This window comes from Procambarus clarkii, chromosome 92 (assembly GCF_040958095.1).
Source record: "Procambarus clarkii isolate CNS0578487 chromosome 92, FALCON_Pclarkii_2.0, whole genome shotgun sequence".
NCBI classification, from domain to species: Eukaryota; Metazoa; Arthropoda; class Malacostraca; order Decapoda; family Cambaridae; genus Procambarus; species Procambarus clarkii.
The window spans coordinates 4,920,870-4,938,181 of NC_091241.1; the positions used below are offsets into that span (position 1 = coordinate 4,920,870).

Sequence of the window (17,312 nt, forward strand, 5' to 3'; positions counted from 1 at the left end):
GGGGAGAGGCAGCGTAGACACGCCGGGGAGAGGCAGCGTAGACACGCCGGGGAGAGGCAGCGTAGACACGCCGGGGAGAGGCAGCGTAGACACGCCGGGGAGAGGCAGCGTAGACACGCCGGGGAGAGGCAGCGTAGACACGCCGGGGAGAGGCAGCGTAGACACGCCGGGGAGAGGCAGCGTAGACACGCCGGGGAGAGGCAGCGTAGACACGCCGGGGAGAGGCAGCGTAGACACGCCGGGGAGAGGCAGCGTAGACACGCCGGGGAGAGGCAGCGTAGACACGCCGGGGAGAGGCAGCGTAGACACGGTGGGGAGAGGCAGCGTAGACACGGTGGGGAGAGGCAGCGTAGACACGCCGGGGAGAAGCAGCGTCGACACGCCGGGGAGAGGCAGCGTGGCCCCCGTCAATACTGCCTCACCTATCCACTACATAAATGTTCCACTCGACTAATACCTGTACCAGTCAGTGTCAGTATAGCTATGGTCCTCATATTGTTGTGTACATCTATCACCCTTGTTCACTGTAACTAGTTGTGTACTTCTATAATAATAATAAATAATAAATGTTTATTTAGGTAAGGTACATACATACAAGAGATTTTACAAAGTTTGTTGGATTAATAGATAGAGCTAGTACATACAATGCCTAAAGCCACTATTACGCAAAGCGTTTCGGGCAGATCTATCTCCCTTGTTCAGTGTTGGTCAGCCTCAGACATCCTCGAGGGTTCAAGTAGAACTCCAGGTTGCAATCTTTTTGACCATGTCGTAGCCTAGTTGTCTGGGGCGTGTGCCTGCAAATTATCACTGCAAAGGTTTAAATCCTCATCACGGCTCCTACGGATTTTCTCAATAATAATAATAATAATAATAATAATATTATTATTATTATTATTATTGTGAATGCCATAGACTTAAATGGCAGGCAGTATGACTGCAGTGTCAAGGGTGGTGGACCCCCCCACCCCAGGCTCACTCCACAGTGGAACCCCCCCCCCCAGCTTCACGCCACAGTGGACCCCCCCCCCAGCCTCACTCCACAGTGGACCCCCCCAGGCTCACTCCACAGTGGAACCCCCCCCCAGCCTCACTCCACAGTGGACCCCCCCCAGCCTCACTCCACAGCAGATCCTCCAGCTTCACTCCACAGCGGAACCTCCAGCCTCACTCCACAGCTGAACCTCCGGCCTCACTCCACAGCGGATCCTCCAGCTTCACTCCACACCGGAACCTCCAGCCTCACTCCACAGCGGATCCTCCAGCTTCACTCCACAGCGGAACCTCCGGCCTCACTCCACAGCGGAACCTCCAGCCTTACTCCACAGCGGAACAGTCACCTGCACCATTCATTTACCACTGCACATTCACCTGCACTGACTGCAACACTAGTGAAATACCATCTATGGATATACAAGAGTGCTGTTCATGCCCTTGCACCACCCATAGCTCCGTTATTCAACAAATCTCTTGTATTTTACTTTCCCCGATATCCTTAAAAATGTACGAGTAACGCCAGTTCATAAAGGAGGCGATACGGCAGACAAACGATTACAGACCGATATTTAATCTACCTATACTATAAAAAATATCTGAAAGTATTATTTACAAACGGCTCTACTCCTACCACGTAAAATTTAACATATTAAGTCCCTGTCAGTTTGGCTTTCGCTCCCAAAAGAGTATGAACGATGCAATTATTAGTCTGCTTGGCATAATCTGCACAGCCCTTGACAAAAATAAGTTTCCAATGGGGGTCATTGACCTGAGAAAGACCTTTGATACTGTAAACCATAACTATCTCTTACTTAAACTTCACCATTATGGAATATGAGGCTTTGTCCTGAACTATATTCGATCCTATCTTAGTGACAGTCACCAATATGTAGCCATCAATGATATAACCTTCCCCACTCTACCATTAACTATAGAAGGAGTGCAACAAGGCAGCATCCTAGGACCTCTCTTATTTCTTATATGTATACATCAATGATCTGCATAATGTAACATTCTTAAACCTATACTATTTGCTGATGGTACTACCTTCATCCACTCAGACCCCAACCCACTCTCACTAAATAGTGTTGCAAATAACGAATTTAAAAAAGTCCACTCACGGATGTCAATCAACAAACTCACATAAACATAGAAAAGACCTACTACATTTTATTTGGAACAAATCATCAAATGAAGTTTAGCTTCAGATAGACAATGTTAACATCAGCAACACAAATTATGTAAAGTTCCTTGGCCTATACATAGACAAGAGACAACTTCAGCACCCACATACAACCCCCAAAAGTCTCAAAAACAGTTGGTATACTTTCTAAAAGCAAATATGTTCCAAACTCCACTTATTATACTACATGCTAATCTATTCCTATCTTACCTACAGTATCTGTGCATGGGGGTTCAACCACTGCAAACTACCTCAAGCCCATCATCACCCAGCAAAAATCTGCTATCAGAACAATAACAAACTTTGTTTTCAGACAACACACAGCTCCTCTGTTTAAATCCCTAAATATGCCAAACAAACTCACTCCACACGTTTTCTTGTGCCATTTACATGTACAAAACCTTGTTCCTAAATACAAATCCTGATCTGAAACTCTTTCTTGACAGATGTAATAGAACCCATAATTAATGTACCTGTTGATACTCCTCAAAATTTACTACAATGTACCTATTAATTTTCTTACACTGTACCTATTAATATTCACATTTTTCAATAAACTACCTACTTGAAATTACCTGTTAGATTAAGGACCTGCCTGAAACCCTGTATGTTAGTGGCTTAGCAAGCATGTAAAAATAATCAATGCTATATACAGTACTCTTAAACTCAATGTACCTTCTTATATAATGTAAATAAATAAATAAATAAATAAATAAATAGAATAAAAATATGTGCAGGAAACAGGAAGTCACCTGCACATTTATTTAGGAATGATGAACTCTATTCCATTTTCTACAAGGTGATAGGGATTGGCAAGCCTATATGGTACAAAAAAGGAAAACCAACAAAATCACTAGAGAAAGGGAGAGTGAAGAACAAGGGGAGAGGGAACATGTTTCTAAAAATTGTATAAACTAACAGATGGGATGAGATAAAAAAAAATTACTAGAGTTAAGTGATGTAATACAACTGCAGATGCCAGACATTGTTGCACTCACAGAGACGAAACTCGAAGATGATATTTTAAATGAGGTAGTATTTCCAAGGGGTTACTCAGTTTAGAGACGGGACAAAAAATAAGGAAAGGTGGCTGCGTTGCCAAGCTAGTAAAAGAACACCTAAAGATAAATGAAATAATGATTGCCAATCCACAAGAAATTGACATAGTAATACTGGAGATTTGAAATCAAAATGATAAACTAATAATCATAAATGCATCAAGTCCACTATCATGCAACACATTGACAATGGAGGAGCTGGATAATAAACGAGAGGGGTCTCATAACAGTCATGAGAGATTATAGCAACAAATAGAGATGGATCACAATTGTTGGTAGTTGGCAACTTGAAATCCCTAAACTGAGAAGCATATGCAGCTGGAATATAGGACATATGCACCTGTAGATTCGTAACCTATTCCCGAGACTGTCATGTAGCAACAAGTTAAACAAGCTACGGGGATTAGGGCAGGGGATGTTCCCTCCATGCTGGATTTAACATTCACCAAGAAAGGGAAGAGATATTTGACATACAGTATCTTTCCCCCCTTGGGTAAAAGTGACCATGTCCTTTTGGGAATAAAGTATGCAATGTGTTATAATCTGGAAGAAACTGAGGTTCCCTAGACAAAATCAGAGTGCACTGTCTGAACATCAGAGGTCCAGAGCTGTTCAATACTCTCCCAGCAAACATTAGAAATATTTATAGAACAAAGGTGAACTTCAAGACCCAATTAAATAAGTTCTTGCAAGAAGTACCAGACCAACCAGACTCTAGTGGTGATATGGGCCTACAGGCAGCTGCAAGCAACAGCCTGTTGGACCAAGTTATCAAAAGTCAAGCCTGGCCTAAGGCCTGGCTCAGGAAGTACAATATAAGAACTCCCGAGACCCTCTCAAGGTAAGATTCAGGTAAGCAGTTCAAAAACCTGATTTCAGAAGAGGAAATTATGGGGAACTTAGAAAATTCTTTATGATATTTAATTGGAATGACTTGCTATTAGGCAAGGAAGTAAATGAGATATATGTCATGTTTTGTAAAATATATGATAAGGCACAACAAAATTTATACCAAAGCAGAGATGCAGAACTAGGAAAAAGGATTGTTTCAACAGAAATTGTGAAAGGGCCAGAGACCAAAATACAAAAAAATGGAATTAATATAGGAAGAGGCCAAACCTTAAATGAACAGTTCCAAAGTGTGTTTGTGCAAAAGAACCAGACAATAAGAATTCCAGAGAACATCATAAGAGTACATAGAGGTGTCTAGAGACAAAGTGAAAAAACTGTTCAAGGAGCTAAGAACAAAGCAGTTGGCCCAGATGGAGTTTTATCATGGGTTCTTAGAGAATGCACACCCGAGCTCAGAATTCCACTTCAACTAGTTTATCAGACATCCATGTATACAGAAGTCCTAGTAGACATTGGAACTATATCAGCCGTTTTCCCTATCAACAAAAGTGGCAGCAGGGAAGACCCCAATCAATTATAGACCTGTATCATTGACAAGTGTAATATTCAAGGTGTTGGAAAAAATAATCAAAACTTAATGGGTAGAACACCTGGAGAAAAATTATATAATAAGGGACAGTATGGTTTTCAATCTGGAAGATCCTGTGTAACGAATTTACTCAGTTTCTATGATAAAGCCACAGAAAAAAAAAAGAGATGGTTTCCTCTCTCATTTACAAGAAAGAGATGGTTGGGTTGACTGCATCTATCTGGACCTAAATAAGGCTTGTGACAAGAGTTCCACATAAGAGGTTGTTCTGCAAATTGGAACATACTGGAGGAGTGACAGGGAGGCTTCTAACATGGATGAAAAATGTTCTAACCGACAGAAAAATGAGGGCAGTAATCAGAAGCATGAATCGGATTGGAGAAATGTCATGAGTGGAGTACTGTACCACAGGGTTCAGTTATTACACCAGTAATGTTCATTGTCTAATGTTTCCAGTAATGCTGCAAATGTAGATTTGATGGAGACCAATAGGCTCAAGAATCTGTACACCAAAAAGATTGTGACTACTATTGGAGACATACTGATTCAAGTTACAATGGCCTTCTTGCCTAATCCTATACAGTATACATCGCTATGAATTGGCTTCGTATGTCAATGAGCTTAAAAAATAAAAGTTTGAAAAGCAATTGATCATTCACCTCAGACTATTTTAATTTTCTTCTGTGCTGAAAAATTCACTATACAGTAAGGCAAGATTAGGATAGAGTTTCCCAACTCCTGTACTAAGCAGACCTTATGAGCTGGCAGCACCACATAAATGCCACAAAATAATGCCATTACTTTTAGATAATTACGTGTTTGAGCCAAATACACTGGCAGCAATGTGTGTGCTATAACGTTATGTTACCTTGCACCCAAATAACAAACACTCATCAATCTGTTGTACACAAGAGAGGTTATTGGTCCAAGTTTTACCCCTTTCCCTCAATTAAAAAACTTTTTTTTTTACTGATAAGGGACATGTCAAATATGGTACAGTTATTGGGAATCCCAGGTAGGACAGAATTGATTAGGTAAGTTTCCTTTCACCTATCAATAAATATGTACCTGGGCATTAGTAAAGTGTTGTGGGGTTACATCTTGGGGAAGGTCAGTAGTTCAACCTTGGCGAGACCTCGATATAAGCTAAAAGTACATAAACACACACATGCTGCCTGTACCAACAATACAAATTATTTTATATAATCATGAGGATGAGGGAATTGCCTACAAATTTCCTTGGGAAGGGTCAGGCAAGTCACTTTCTTACAGTGCGGGGACCACACAAGTTACACGCTCTCGTAACATGGAGACTATGTAAATCACTTTCATATAGCGCAGGGACCACACAACACTTTCTTATAGTGTGGGAATTATGCATCGCTGTCTTACTGTGTGGAGCCCATTAGTTACTTTCTTATATTATAATACTAATAATAATACTGTACAGTAATAATAATAAATACTAGTAATAAATAATGATATTGTTTATTTAAGCAAAAGTACATACAGTATATATACATAGGATATAAGAAGATTGTATGAATTATGGGTAGGGCAGTTATAATGCCTAAAGCTACAGTTATAATGCCTAAATGACTACTGTACATGTAATGTGCACAGCATTTCGGGCATAAAACGGAAAAACTCAGAAGACTTAAAATAAATGAAATAAAAAACAATAATGAACTGAGGTAGATCAATACAAAATGACAATTATTAAATGATGACTGGAACAGCAAAATATCAACAGAATATAGTATTAACTATACAGCATAAACAGAAGGAATCCAATTCGTTATTAATTTTTACATGGCAGATAACAGCAGTAGTAGTACAGGTTCAGTAATTAAAGTTCAATAACAGCAAAACATAGGATGACATTTAGGAAGTAATGTAGGTTACATAAAGTTTATCAGGAACAGTAATTTAAGTTTAATAAAGTTTATCAGGTAATTAAATAGTTGAATTAATTAAATAGTTGAATTGTGTCCTCCTTTAACCATATTTCAGTAAGTTTAAGAATGGAGAATTTGTTGTTAACCGACTGAATTAAGGGACTATCATCATCAGAGTGTTTGATTGGAGATCTTACATTTAAGTAAATTGCAGATACATTGTGGTAACTTGTTAATACCTGTACATTGTTTACATCATTTGCTGTATAATAATACTGTACCTGCAATTTTGATCACTAATGTGGCAATTGTCATAGATATTCGATAAGAGTTTTAATTCTGGGTTAATGCTAGATTGAATTCAGACAACTGTCTGAACTTAAATGACTAGGTGATAAGTAATGATGTAATAGATAAACTAAAAAATCCAGGAGTAATTACAGCAATAATACTAATTAAAAAATAATTACAGTACAAATACTATTACTGTATTAGAAATAATTACAGAAAAATAATAATAGTAAACATACAGTAAATTAATACAACTTTACTTATTGACACAATGAATTACTGTATTTATTTTACAGTACTTCATTGTGTCAATAAGTACAGTAATTCATAGTTAGTAAAATACAGTACTAACATAAAAAGTGATGCACAATAAGTGAACAAAGAGAAGAGAAACAAAAATACAAACAAAATGTAAATGGAATAAAAGCAGTAGCAAATAACAATATTTTTTTTTTTTGGAGGGATATTCTTGCACGGGCCCTAAGCCTCTGGCCGGCCCACTAAGTGATGCTTGTTTCTGTTTTACTTGGGCGGAGTATGAGTATTTATGACTCATATGGTCACTTCAGTAAGATTTTGTCCCATGTGTTTAACAACTTCTTCGGCTCTGTTGAATCTAAGTTGAAATAGTTGACAATTGAAGATTGAAAAATATAGTATGGGGACCATGAGCTACTTCCTTATACTGTCTAGTGTGGGCCTATGCAAGTCACTTTTTTGTGTGGGGTACCATGAAAGACAGTTTATAATGTTTGGTGGTCATGCAATTTTGTTTCCTCATGAGGACTATCTAACATACGGTACCTGTATAGTGGGTACAACCACTGCAAATTACCTCAAGCCCATCATCACCCAGCAAAAATCTGCTATTGGAACTACTATAACAAACGGTGTCTTCAGACAACACACATCCACACTCTCTTTAAACCCCTAAACATGCTAAACACTCATTCATTCCACACATTCTCTTGTGCTATTTGCATGTACTTAACCTTGTTCCTAAATGCTAATCCTGATCTGAAAGTTTTCCTTGATAGATGTAATAAAACCCACGAGTACCATACCAGAAATAAATATCTTTCCCAGAAATGCTGTGTGTATTAGTGGCCTCAGGCATCGTATGTACTAGCACTATCTATAAATCCAACATTATGTTTGTAGCTCATTTTCAATGTATGTACCTTTACCTGAATAAACATCTTATCTCAGATACTCCTAGAGTCAAGACTGAATTTGTGCACACTCCATGCAAATGAAAGAACCCATGCCATCCTAGGGGAGGATCAGCCTATGGAACTCACTCCCCAATGAATTATTAAATTGTCCTATACTTTATTCAAAAATAAAATAAAAAGTACCTAATTACAGCCTCATAGTTTCGTACCTAGTGCTAACTCTCATTGAATCTTGTGCTACCCACTCCCTCAATTTTAGTATTTAAGGCATGCAACTTCACCAATATAATCTGTATTATAAACTTATTATGTAGTTTTATTATGCTGAACTACTGTATATTATGCTGAACTACTGTATATAATGCTGAACTACTGTATATTATGCTGAACTACTGTATATTATGCTGAACTACTGTATATTATGCTGAACTACTGTATATAATGCTGAACTACTGTATATTATGCTGAACTACTGTATATTATGCTGAACTACTGTATATTATGCTGAACTACTGTATATTCTGCTTCACTGTATGTTACATTTTTCAGTTAGCTCAAGGACCCGCCCAAAACAGTGTTAGTGGCTCTGCAAGACTAATGCTCGAACACCAAAGTTATAAGTTATGTACTCTCACAACCCAATGTACCTTATATATACAGTATTAATAAGAGTGAAGGATAGTGTTGAGCAGACGCCAGACATGCACCAGTTACTAGAGCTGAGAGAGGTACTCACTTCCTGGTGTGCGCCAGACCGAAGTCGGTGATCATGAGTCTGGAGTCATTGCCAGGGTGGTAGTAGAGAAGGTTGTCAGGCTTGAGGTCCCTGTGGGTGATGCCCAGCCCGTGCAGGTACTTCACGCCCTCCAGCACCATCCTCAGCACCTTCACTGTCTCCCGCTCTGAGAACGGCCCGCGACTCATCACCTTCTCGAAGAGGTCACCTCCTGTCGCCAGCTCCATCACCATGTAGATCTTGTCGAGCCCCTCAAACACCTCCACCAGGTGGATGATGTAGGGACACTTGACGCGCCGCAGGATGGCCAGCTCGGCCTCAAAGGCCTCGCGACCTTCCTTCGACTCGATCATCTTGATGGCATAAGGCTGCTTCGTCTGTCTGTTCTCCACCCTCACCACCTTGCTGAAGGTGCCGTTACCGATCAGGGCCTTGATATCGTACTTGGCCGTGATCCGGGGATCGTATTTGGCCTTGAATTTGCTGTTCTTGTTAATCTGTCTGTCGAGTCTGATCCTCTCGGCCAGGTTGGAGTCGTTCTCGACCCTCAGCTCACACTTGACCTCTGTCTCCGTGGCTGACCCAGGCACGCCCTTGTACTTCTCCTCGAAGACGTCCTCGATGTGGTACACTGTCTTAATGTCGCCGCCGCCGCTAACATTATCAATGACCTTCTTGCTCTCTATGCAACCCATGACGATTCTGTAGGTGGCCACATGCTGCTGCTGGTGGTGGTGGTGGTGGAGGCCGAGGTGGACGGAGGAGGAGGAGGAGGAGGAAGCGACACAGGTCACACCCGGGGCGCGGCACTCGCACAACTGCCCGCCGCCGCCGCCCCCGGGGCTCCGCTGTACGCGGCCTGGCGCCGCCACCCTCCCGGGTCCCACCCTCAACACTTACCTTCCACTACTCACCTAGTTGTGCTGGCCCGGATTGACCTTCGGCTCATTGGTCCCGCCTCTCAACTGGTGTACAGATTCCTGAGTCTATCGGACTTTATCATGACTACATTTTAAACTGTATATATGCTGTCTTCATCACTTGACCTAATACAAGAATGTTCACTACATTACTCACTGAAGTACTCCGACACACACACACAAAAGAATTCTAATGTCTCTGTGGCTCATTTGGGTGCTCAGTTTCTACCTGTTCTCTTGTGTGAATACCACCCGTGTCTTTATCTACCCCTATGTAATAATTCCTCTGGAAATAAAGAGAAAATACTGAGGCCATAATAAAAGAACTGCAGGTAGGTCAGAAGGTAATAAAGGTACAACAAGAGGGTCAGAAAGTTAATGAAGAGGAAGTTTATGAATTTTCAACAATCGATAAATAACAATCATGTTAGATACATGATTCTCGTGGCCAGCCAGGAGAACCCGAAGGGTAAGACACTCGGGAAGAACACTCTGAATGCTGGCAGAGCTGAGGATAGTGGTTTAAAGGCTCCGGCGAGAGAATCGGAAGCTTTGGATAGAAATAAACGAAAAAAACAATCTCTTTATATGGAACCATACAAAAGAAGAGGGTAAAAATGATCAACAAAATGTTGAGGCAATGATGGAAAAACTGACTGGCGAATATCTAAACATTTCCCCAGGTAGGAAGGTTAGATCTAGATAGTATGCTAACATCAGAAGAGGACATAATTGATCAATACAGGTAGGTGGGAAAAGTTGATCTCGTGTGATCACCACAATAAGGGTCCCGATAGTACAATCGGGTTCGTTCTCGACGTACAGATGAGAATTCCGGGTTCGAATCATGGACAGGACAGAAATGGTTGGGCCTTGATCTTCCTTTCGCTGTTCACCTAGCAATAAGTAGTCAGTTTGTTGTGGGGTTTCATCCTGGGGTCAGTACTTCGACCTTGTGGGGGGGGGGTGGGGGAAACCTCGATATAAGTCTAGCGTGTATGAATACACACTGGCTACCTGTCCCTGACACAATGAAATATATTTATTATATAAAATGGACTATAAATATGGAAACATACATAAAGAGCCATGATGATGAATTTCTAGATTAACATCGAGGAGACAATCAAGGAATGAGAGAAAAACTGGACAACACCTCCTGGAGGGAGTCAATAGGTGACCGCGGCATGGAAGCCTCATGGGGAATTTCCAAGGTTCTTGGAATGAACTTGTTCAATAATATGTGTCAAAAAGGAGAAAGAAAAGAAAGAATTAGATGGAAGACACAGGTAGTAAAACGAGCATTAATAACTAAGAAGAACATCTGGAGAACGTATAAATCCACAATGAACATCATTGATTAAGATATATATATATATATATATATATATATATATATATATATATATATATATATATATATATATATATATATATATATATATATATATATATATATGTCATACCTAGTAGCCAGAACGCACTTCTCAACCTACTATGCAAGGCCCGATTTGCCTAATAAGCCAAGTTTTCATGAATTAATGTGTTTTCGACTACCTAACCTACCTAACCTAACCTAACCTAACTTTTTCTGCTACCTAACCTAACCTAACCTATAAAGATAGGTTAGGTTAGGTTAGGTAGGGTTGGTTAGGTTCGGTCATATATCTACGTTAATTTTAACTCCAATAAAAAAAATTGACCTCATACATAATGAAATGGGTAGCTTTATCATTTCATAAGAAAAAAATTAGAGAAAATATATTAATTCAGGAAAACTTGGCTTATTAGGCAAATCGGGCTGTGCATAGTAGGCTGAGAAGTGCGTTCTGGCTACTAGGTACGACATATATATATATATATATATATATATATATATATATATATATATATATATATATATATATATATATATATATATATATATATATATATATATATATATATATATATATATATATGTCGTACCTAATAGCCAGAACGCACTTCTCAGCCTACTGTTCAAGGCCCGATTTGCCTAATAAGCCAAGTTTTCATGAATTAATGTTTTTTCGTCTACCTAACCTACCTAACCTAACCTAACCTAGCTTTTTTTGGCTACCTAACCTAACCTTACCTATAAATATAGGTTAGGTTAGGTTAGGTAGGGTTGGTTAGGTTCGGTCATATATCTTCGTTAATTTTAACTCCAATAAAAAAAACTGACCTCATACATAGAGAAAAGGGTTGCTTTATCATTTCATAAGAAAAAAATTATAGTAAATATATTAATTCAGGAAAACTTGGCTTATTAGGCAAATCGGGCCTTGAATAGTAGGCTGAGAAGTGAGTTCTGGCTACTAGGTACGACATATATATATATATATATATATATATATATATATATATATATATATATATATATATATAAACTCAGTCACTCAGGAAATCAGATCAGGCAAAAGAAACTACGAAAGAAAACTTGGCCAAAATATAAAGAAAGATCCAGAGTCGTTCTGTGTCTATATAAGAAGTAAAACCAAAACACAGGCTGTGTGGCACCCTTAGAAGGTGAGACTAAACAAGTTATAATGGACGATAAAAGGCCACCAAACAATGTGAGTGAACACTTTACACGAGTGTTCACATTAGAAACATTAGGTCACATCCCATTATCCACACTAATGCTTGAAGGAGAAGAGAAGGAATTAAGTGATATATGACCATAACATGAGACATTATCAGGAAGTACAGTGATAAACTAAGACTCAAAAGCCCCAGATGTGGATGGAATACAATCTCAAGTCATAAAGGAACTGACAGAAGAACTATGCGTACCGCTGAAACTACTTACACAAAATCTCTGGACTAAAGGATAGTCCCCTTAGACTGAAAATATGCTAATGTCATCCCTATTTACCAAAAAAGGCAGAAAGAGTTCACCAAAAAACTACCATATGATCAGCTTGACTTCACACACCTGCAAGCTCACTAGAATGGAGAGAATTCTTAGGGAGGGAATTACTCACCATCTTTCAGTAAACAATCTTGTAAAGCCCATACTACGTGGCTTTATTAAAAATAGATCCTGTCTTACAAACCTGCTCACATTTTTGGAAACGGTCACCAGCTACTCAGACAAAGGCCTTCCGGTGGACGTAGTATACATGGATTTTACTAAAGCCTTTAATAAGGTACTAATGAAAGACTGACAGGAACTTACAGGCTCGTGGAATAAATGATAGAATACTAGAATAGATAAAACAATGGTTAAAACAAAGAAAACAGAGAGTCGTGTTAAATGGGAATGAATCTGACTGAAGTAATATATGGTAATATGGCTTAAGGCGTTGAGCTTTGCCTCAAGACGAAGCTTGGGCTGGTCTTTAAATTGTTTCTTGGGTGGAAAGGAAGGGATTAAAATTTGAAAGGCGGGTAATCTCCCACTGGTGCAGGAAAGTGCCGGTGTTGTCTCTCTCTCTTGGTTCATATTGTAACTCTGGAACAGTCTGAGTTCAACTGCAGTGTTAGCAATACATTCTCAACAATGTTGACCTTCAATAAAGAAATTCTGGAGAGCTTTTGTTCAAGAGTTAGGATGAACTGGCCTAAGAATTTTTATGGCAATTAGAAAATTAATTTCAGTAACACGACGCTCGGAATATAATACTAATTCATTGTGTTGGGGGACAGGCTGCCAGGATGTATTCATACACGTTAGGCTTATACCCCCCCCCCACCCAGATCTAATTACTGACCCCGCCCAGGATGCAACCCCACAACAAGCTATCTCTTGAGTACCTACTTACTGCTAGGTGAACAGATGCATTAGGTGATAGGAAAAAATGTGTCCAACTATTCAAGTCCCGCCCGGGTTTCGAGCCGGATATTCTCCATTGTGAGTCGAGAACAAACCCGACTATACTACTGGGACTCCGTGGTAGATATAACCTGTTGTCTTAGATTTTACCTGATTTACCTGAGGGCCAGTACTAACCCTAGTGGCCTCGACAAAAACAGGAAGCCGGCGGCTTATCGTAGGTCTCCCCATTTGCCTTGATCTTTTCCAGATAATTTGAAAACTTAACACATTTTTGGCATTTGCGGCTTCGGCGGGTAGGCGGTGTCATGGGTCTATAACCCTGAGGGTGAAAAAGCAACTCCTGTTCTCATCCCTACATTGAGGCTTGTTGAGCTTGAAACCGTTGGTCCTTGTTTGTCTGACCTTTTGAAGAAATTGTGCGGATCAACATCCTCCAACTTGTTCAGTACAGGTATTTTAAAAGTTTCAATGAGATCCGTCCTGTCATGCCTGGTTTACAGTGTTGTTAGCCCTGTGGCCCTCAACTGCTCTTGATACGAGAGATGACTTAGCTCGGAAATTACTTATGTTACCCCAGTGTTGCCCTTTCTCCAGATCAGCTATGTCCTTCTGAAAATTAGGTCTCCATATTTGTAAACAGTAATTCAAATATGGGAGCACCAGAGATTTATACAGTTGAATCACTACCTCTTCCTTGTGCAGGCGACGAGTCACAATAACGTGGCTAAAGTATGTTGACCAGACCACACACTAGAAGGTGAAGGGACGACGACGTTTCGGTCCGTCCTGGACCATTTATTTATTTATTTATTTATTTATTTATTTATTTATTTATTTATTTATTTATTTATTTATGCATATACAAGAATGTACATAAGGAATGTGAGGATACAAATATGGTAATTACAGTCTTGTAAAGCCACTAGCACGCGCAGCGTTTCGGGCAGGTCCTTAATCTAAGAAAATTTTAAGGAGGTAAATACTTGCAAAATTTATAGACAAAAAAATGATAACAGTTACATGAAATGAAAAAAAGAAGATGAGAGAAAATTGTAGGTACAGTATATTAAAGCACATAGGTAGCTGAGATTGATTGCAATGACAGCTTGAATGGTAGTTGACAAAAATTGGTAGGCACAATACAGCAGAAACAATATAAGATTGATTGCAATGACAGCTTGAATGGTAGTTGACAAAAATTGGTAGTCACAATACAGCATATGGCTAGCACATAAAAGAAGACAGCAATGAACACAATGATAAGGTTGTTTGATATTACATAAAAATTAGGAGATTGGGTAACACTAGGTACAGAGCAAATTTAAAACTCAGTGTAGGAAACTAAGAAGATGAAGTTAGGTACTTTTTGGTTTTGCTTTAAATAAGGCAAAAGTTTTACAGTTTTTCAATTCACTAGGGAGTGAGTTCCATAGACTAGGTCCCTTAATTTGCATAGAGTGTTTACACAGATTAAGTTTGACCCTGGGGATATCAAAGAGATATTTATTTCTGGTGTGGTGATAATGGGTCCTATTACATCTGTCCAGGGAGAGTTTCAGAGCATGGTTTGCATTTAAGAACAGGGTTTTGTAAATGTAGTTGACACAAGAGAATGTGTGGAGGGAGTTAATATTTAGCAAGTTTAGGGATTTAAACAAGGGAGCTGAGTGTCGTCTGAAAGCAGAGTTAGTTATTATTCTGATAGCAGATTTTTGCTGTGTGATGATGGGCTTAAGGTGGTTTGCAGTGGTAGACCCCATGCACAGATACCATAATTAAGATAGGGGTAGATTAGTGCATAATATAGTGAGAGGAGAGCAGAGTTAGGAACATAATATCTGATTTTGGAGAGTATACCAACTGTCTTAGAGACTTTCTTAGTTATGTGTTGAATGTGGGTGCTGAAGTTGAGTCTCTTGTCTAGGAATAGGCCAAGAAACTTGCCATCATTTTTATTACTGATGTTAATGTTGTCTATCTGTAGCTGAATTGCATTTGATGATTTGCTTCCAAATAAGATGTAGTAAGTGTTTTCGATGTTTAATGTTAGTTTGTTCGTTGACATCCATAAGTGGACTTTTTTTAATTCATTATTCATAACATTATTTAGTGTATGTGGGTTGAGGTTTGAATAGATAAGGGTAGTATCGTCAGCAAACAATATAGGTTTGAGAATATTAGAGACATTAGGCAGATCGTTTATATATATAAGAAATAGAAGAGGTCCTAAGATGCTGCCCTGTGGCACTCCAACGGTAATTGGTAGAGTGGAAGAAGTTGTATCATTGATGGTTACATATTGGTGTCTGTCACTAAGATAGGATCGGATGTAGTCAAGGGCAAGGCCTCGGATTCCATAATGCTGGAGTTTAAGTAAGAGGTAGTTGTGATTAACAGTATCAAAGGCTTTTCTTAGGTCAATGAAGAGTCCAATCGGAAACTCATTTTTGTCAAGGGCTGAGTAGATAACGTCAAGGAAACTAATGATTGCATCGTTGGTGCTCTTTTGGGACCGGAAGCCAAACTGGCAGGGGCTGAGTATGTCAAATTTTACGAGGTAGGAGTAGAGCAAAGCCATTCCGACCATTCTCAAGTCGATTCGACTTGAGAATGGTCCAGGACGGACCGAAACGTCGTCGTCCCTTCACCTTCTAGTGTGTGGTCTGGTCAACACCTTTTCCTTAAAGTCAGCCCAGCCATTTGGGCTGGACGGTAGAGCGACGGTCTTGCTGCATGCAGGTCGGAGTTCAATCCCCGACGGTCCAAGTGGTTGGGCACAATTGCTTTCTCCCCGTCCCATCCCAAATTCTTATCCTGACCCCTTCCAAGTGCTATATAGTCGTAACGGCCTGGCGCTTTCCCTTGATAATTCTCTTCTCTTATTTAAAATCAAAGGTCCGCTTGATTATTCCAAGGGTTTGGTTAGCTGTTCTGACTGCTGCTCTACCTCTTGTCCAACTTTTATGTATGTAACATAAACACGGAGCAACAGTTTCACGCTCAAGAATTTTTTTAATTGTCAGGGGAAAGCGCCAAGTCATTACGACTTTATAGCTTCTTGAGATGATTTCGGGGCTTTAGTGTCACCACGGCCCGGTCCTCGACCAGGCCTCCACCCCCAGGAAGCAGCCCGTGACAGCTGACTATCACCCAGGTACCTATTTTACTGCTAGGTAACAGGGGCATAGGATGAAAGAAACTCTGCCCATTGTTTCTCGCAGGCGCCCGGGATCGAACCCGGGACCAAAGGATCACAAGTCCAGCGTGCTGTCCGCTCGGCTCCCTCTTGCACTTGGAAGGGGAAGCAAGAAGCTCCTTCCAAGAAGCACTTGGAAGGGGTCAGGATAAGGATTAGGAATGGGACGGGGGTTAAGGAATGGTGCCCAATCACTTGGACGGTCGGGGATTGAACACCGACCTGCATGAAGCGAGACCGTCGCTCTACCGTCCAGTCAAAGTGGTTGGGTCAAGAAGCCACAGTGTAGGGCTGAAAACAGGAAATGCTTTTTCACCCACAGGGTTATAAACCCATGAAATCGCTTACCTGCCGAAGACGTAAATGCCAAAACTGTTAAACTTTAAAACCCAGCTTGATAAAATCATCAGGACGAATGGGGAACCTTAACAAGCCACCGACTTCCTGTCCTCATCGAGGCCAGTAGAATCTTAGTGGGCCTCAGGTAAATTCGGGTAAAAGCTATTGACTACTTATAGTCAATGGCTTTTAGTTCTTAAGCCATTGGCTAATTCGTCTCCTTTGAGCCCAATCGAGATATGGTGCCCTGAGGTAAACTCTGTTTATTAGTGTTTGG

At 40.1% G+C, this 17,312-nt stretch overlaps 1 protein-coding gene across 1 annotated transcript in view; it reads right to left on the reverse strand.

Annotated features, from left to right (window-relative positions):
• The window catches only part of LOC123775132 (serine/threonine-protein kinase H1 homolog), a 69,353-nt gene extending 59,712 nt beyond the window's left edge, over positions 1–9,641 (reverse strand). The window contains exon 1 of the mRNA XM_045770032.2: positions 8,779–9,641. Within this exon, the coding sequence (XP_045625988.2) occupies positions 8,779–9,473 (695 nt within the window). The 5' untranslated portion in view covers positions 9,474–9,641. The remainder of the gene's footprint in view (positions 1–8,778) is intronic.
• Between the last annotated feature and the right edge of the window lie 7,671 nt (positions 9,642–17,312).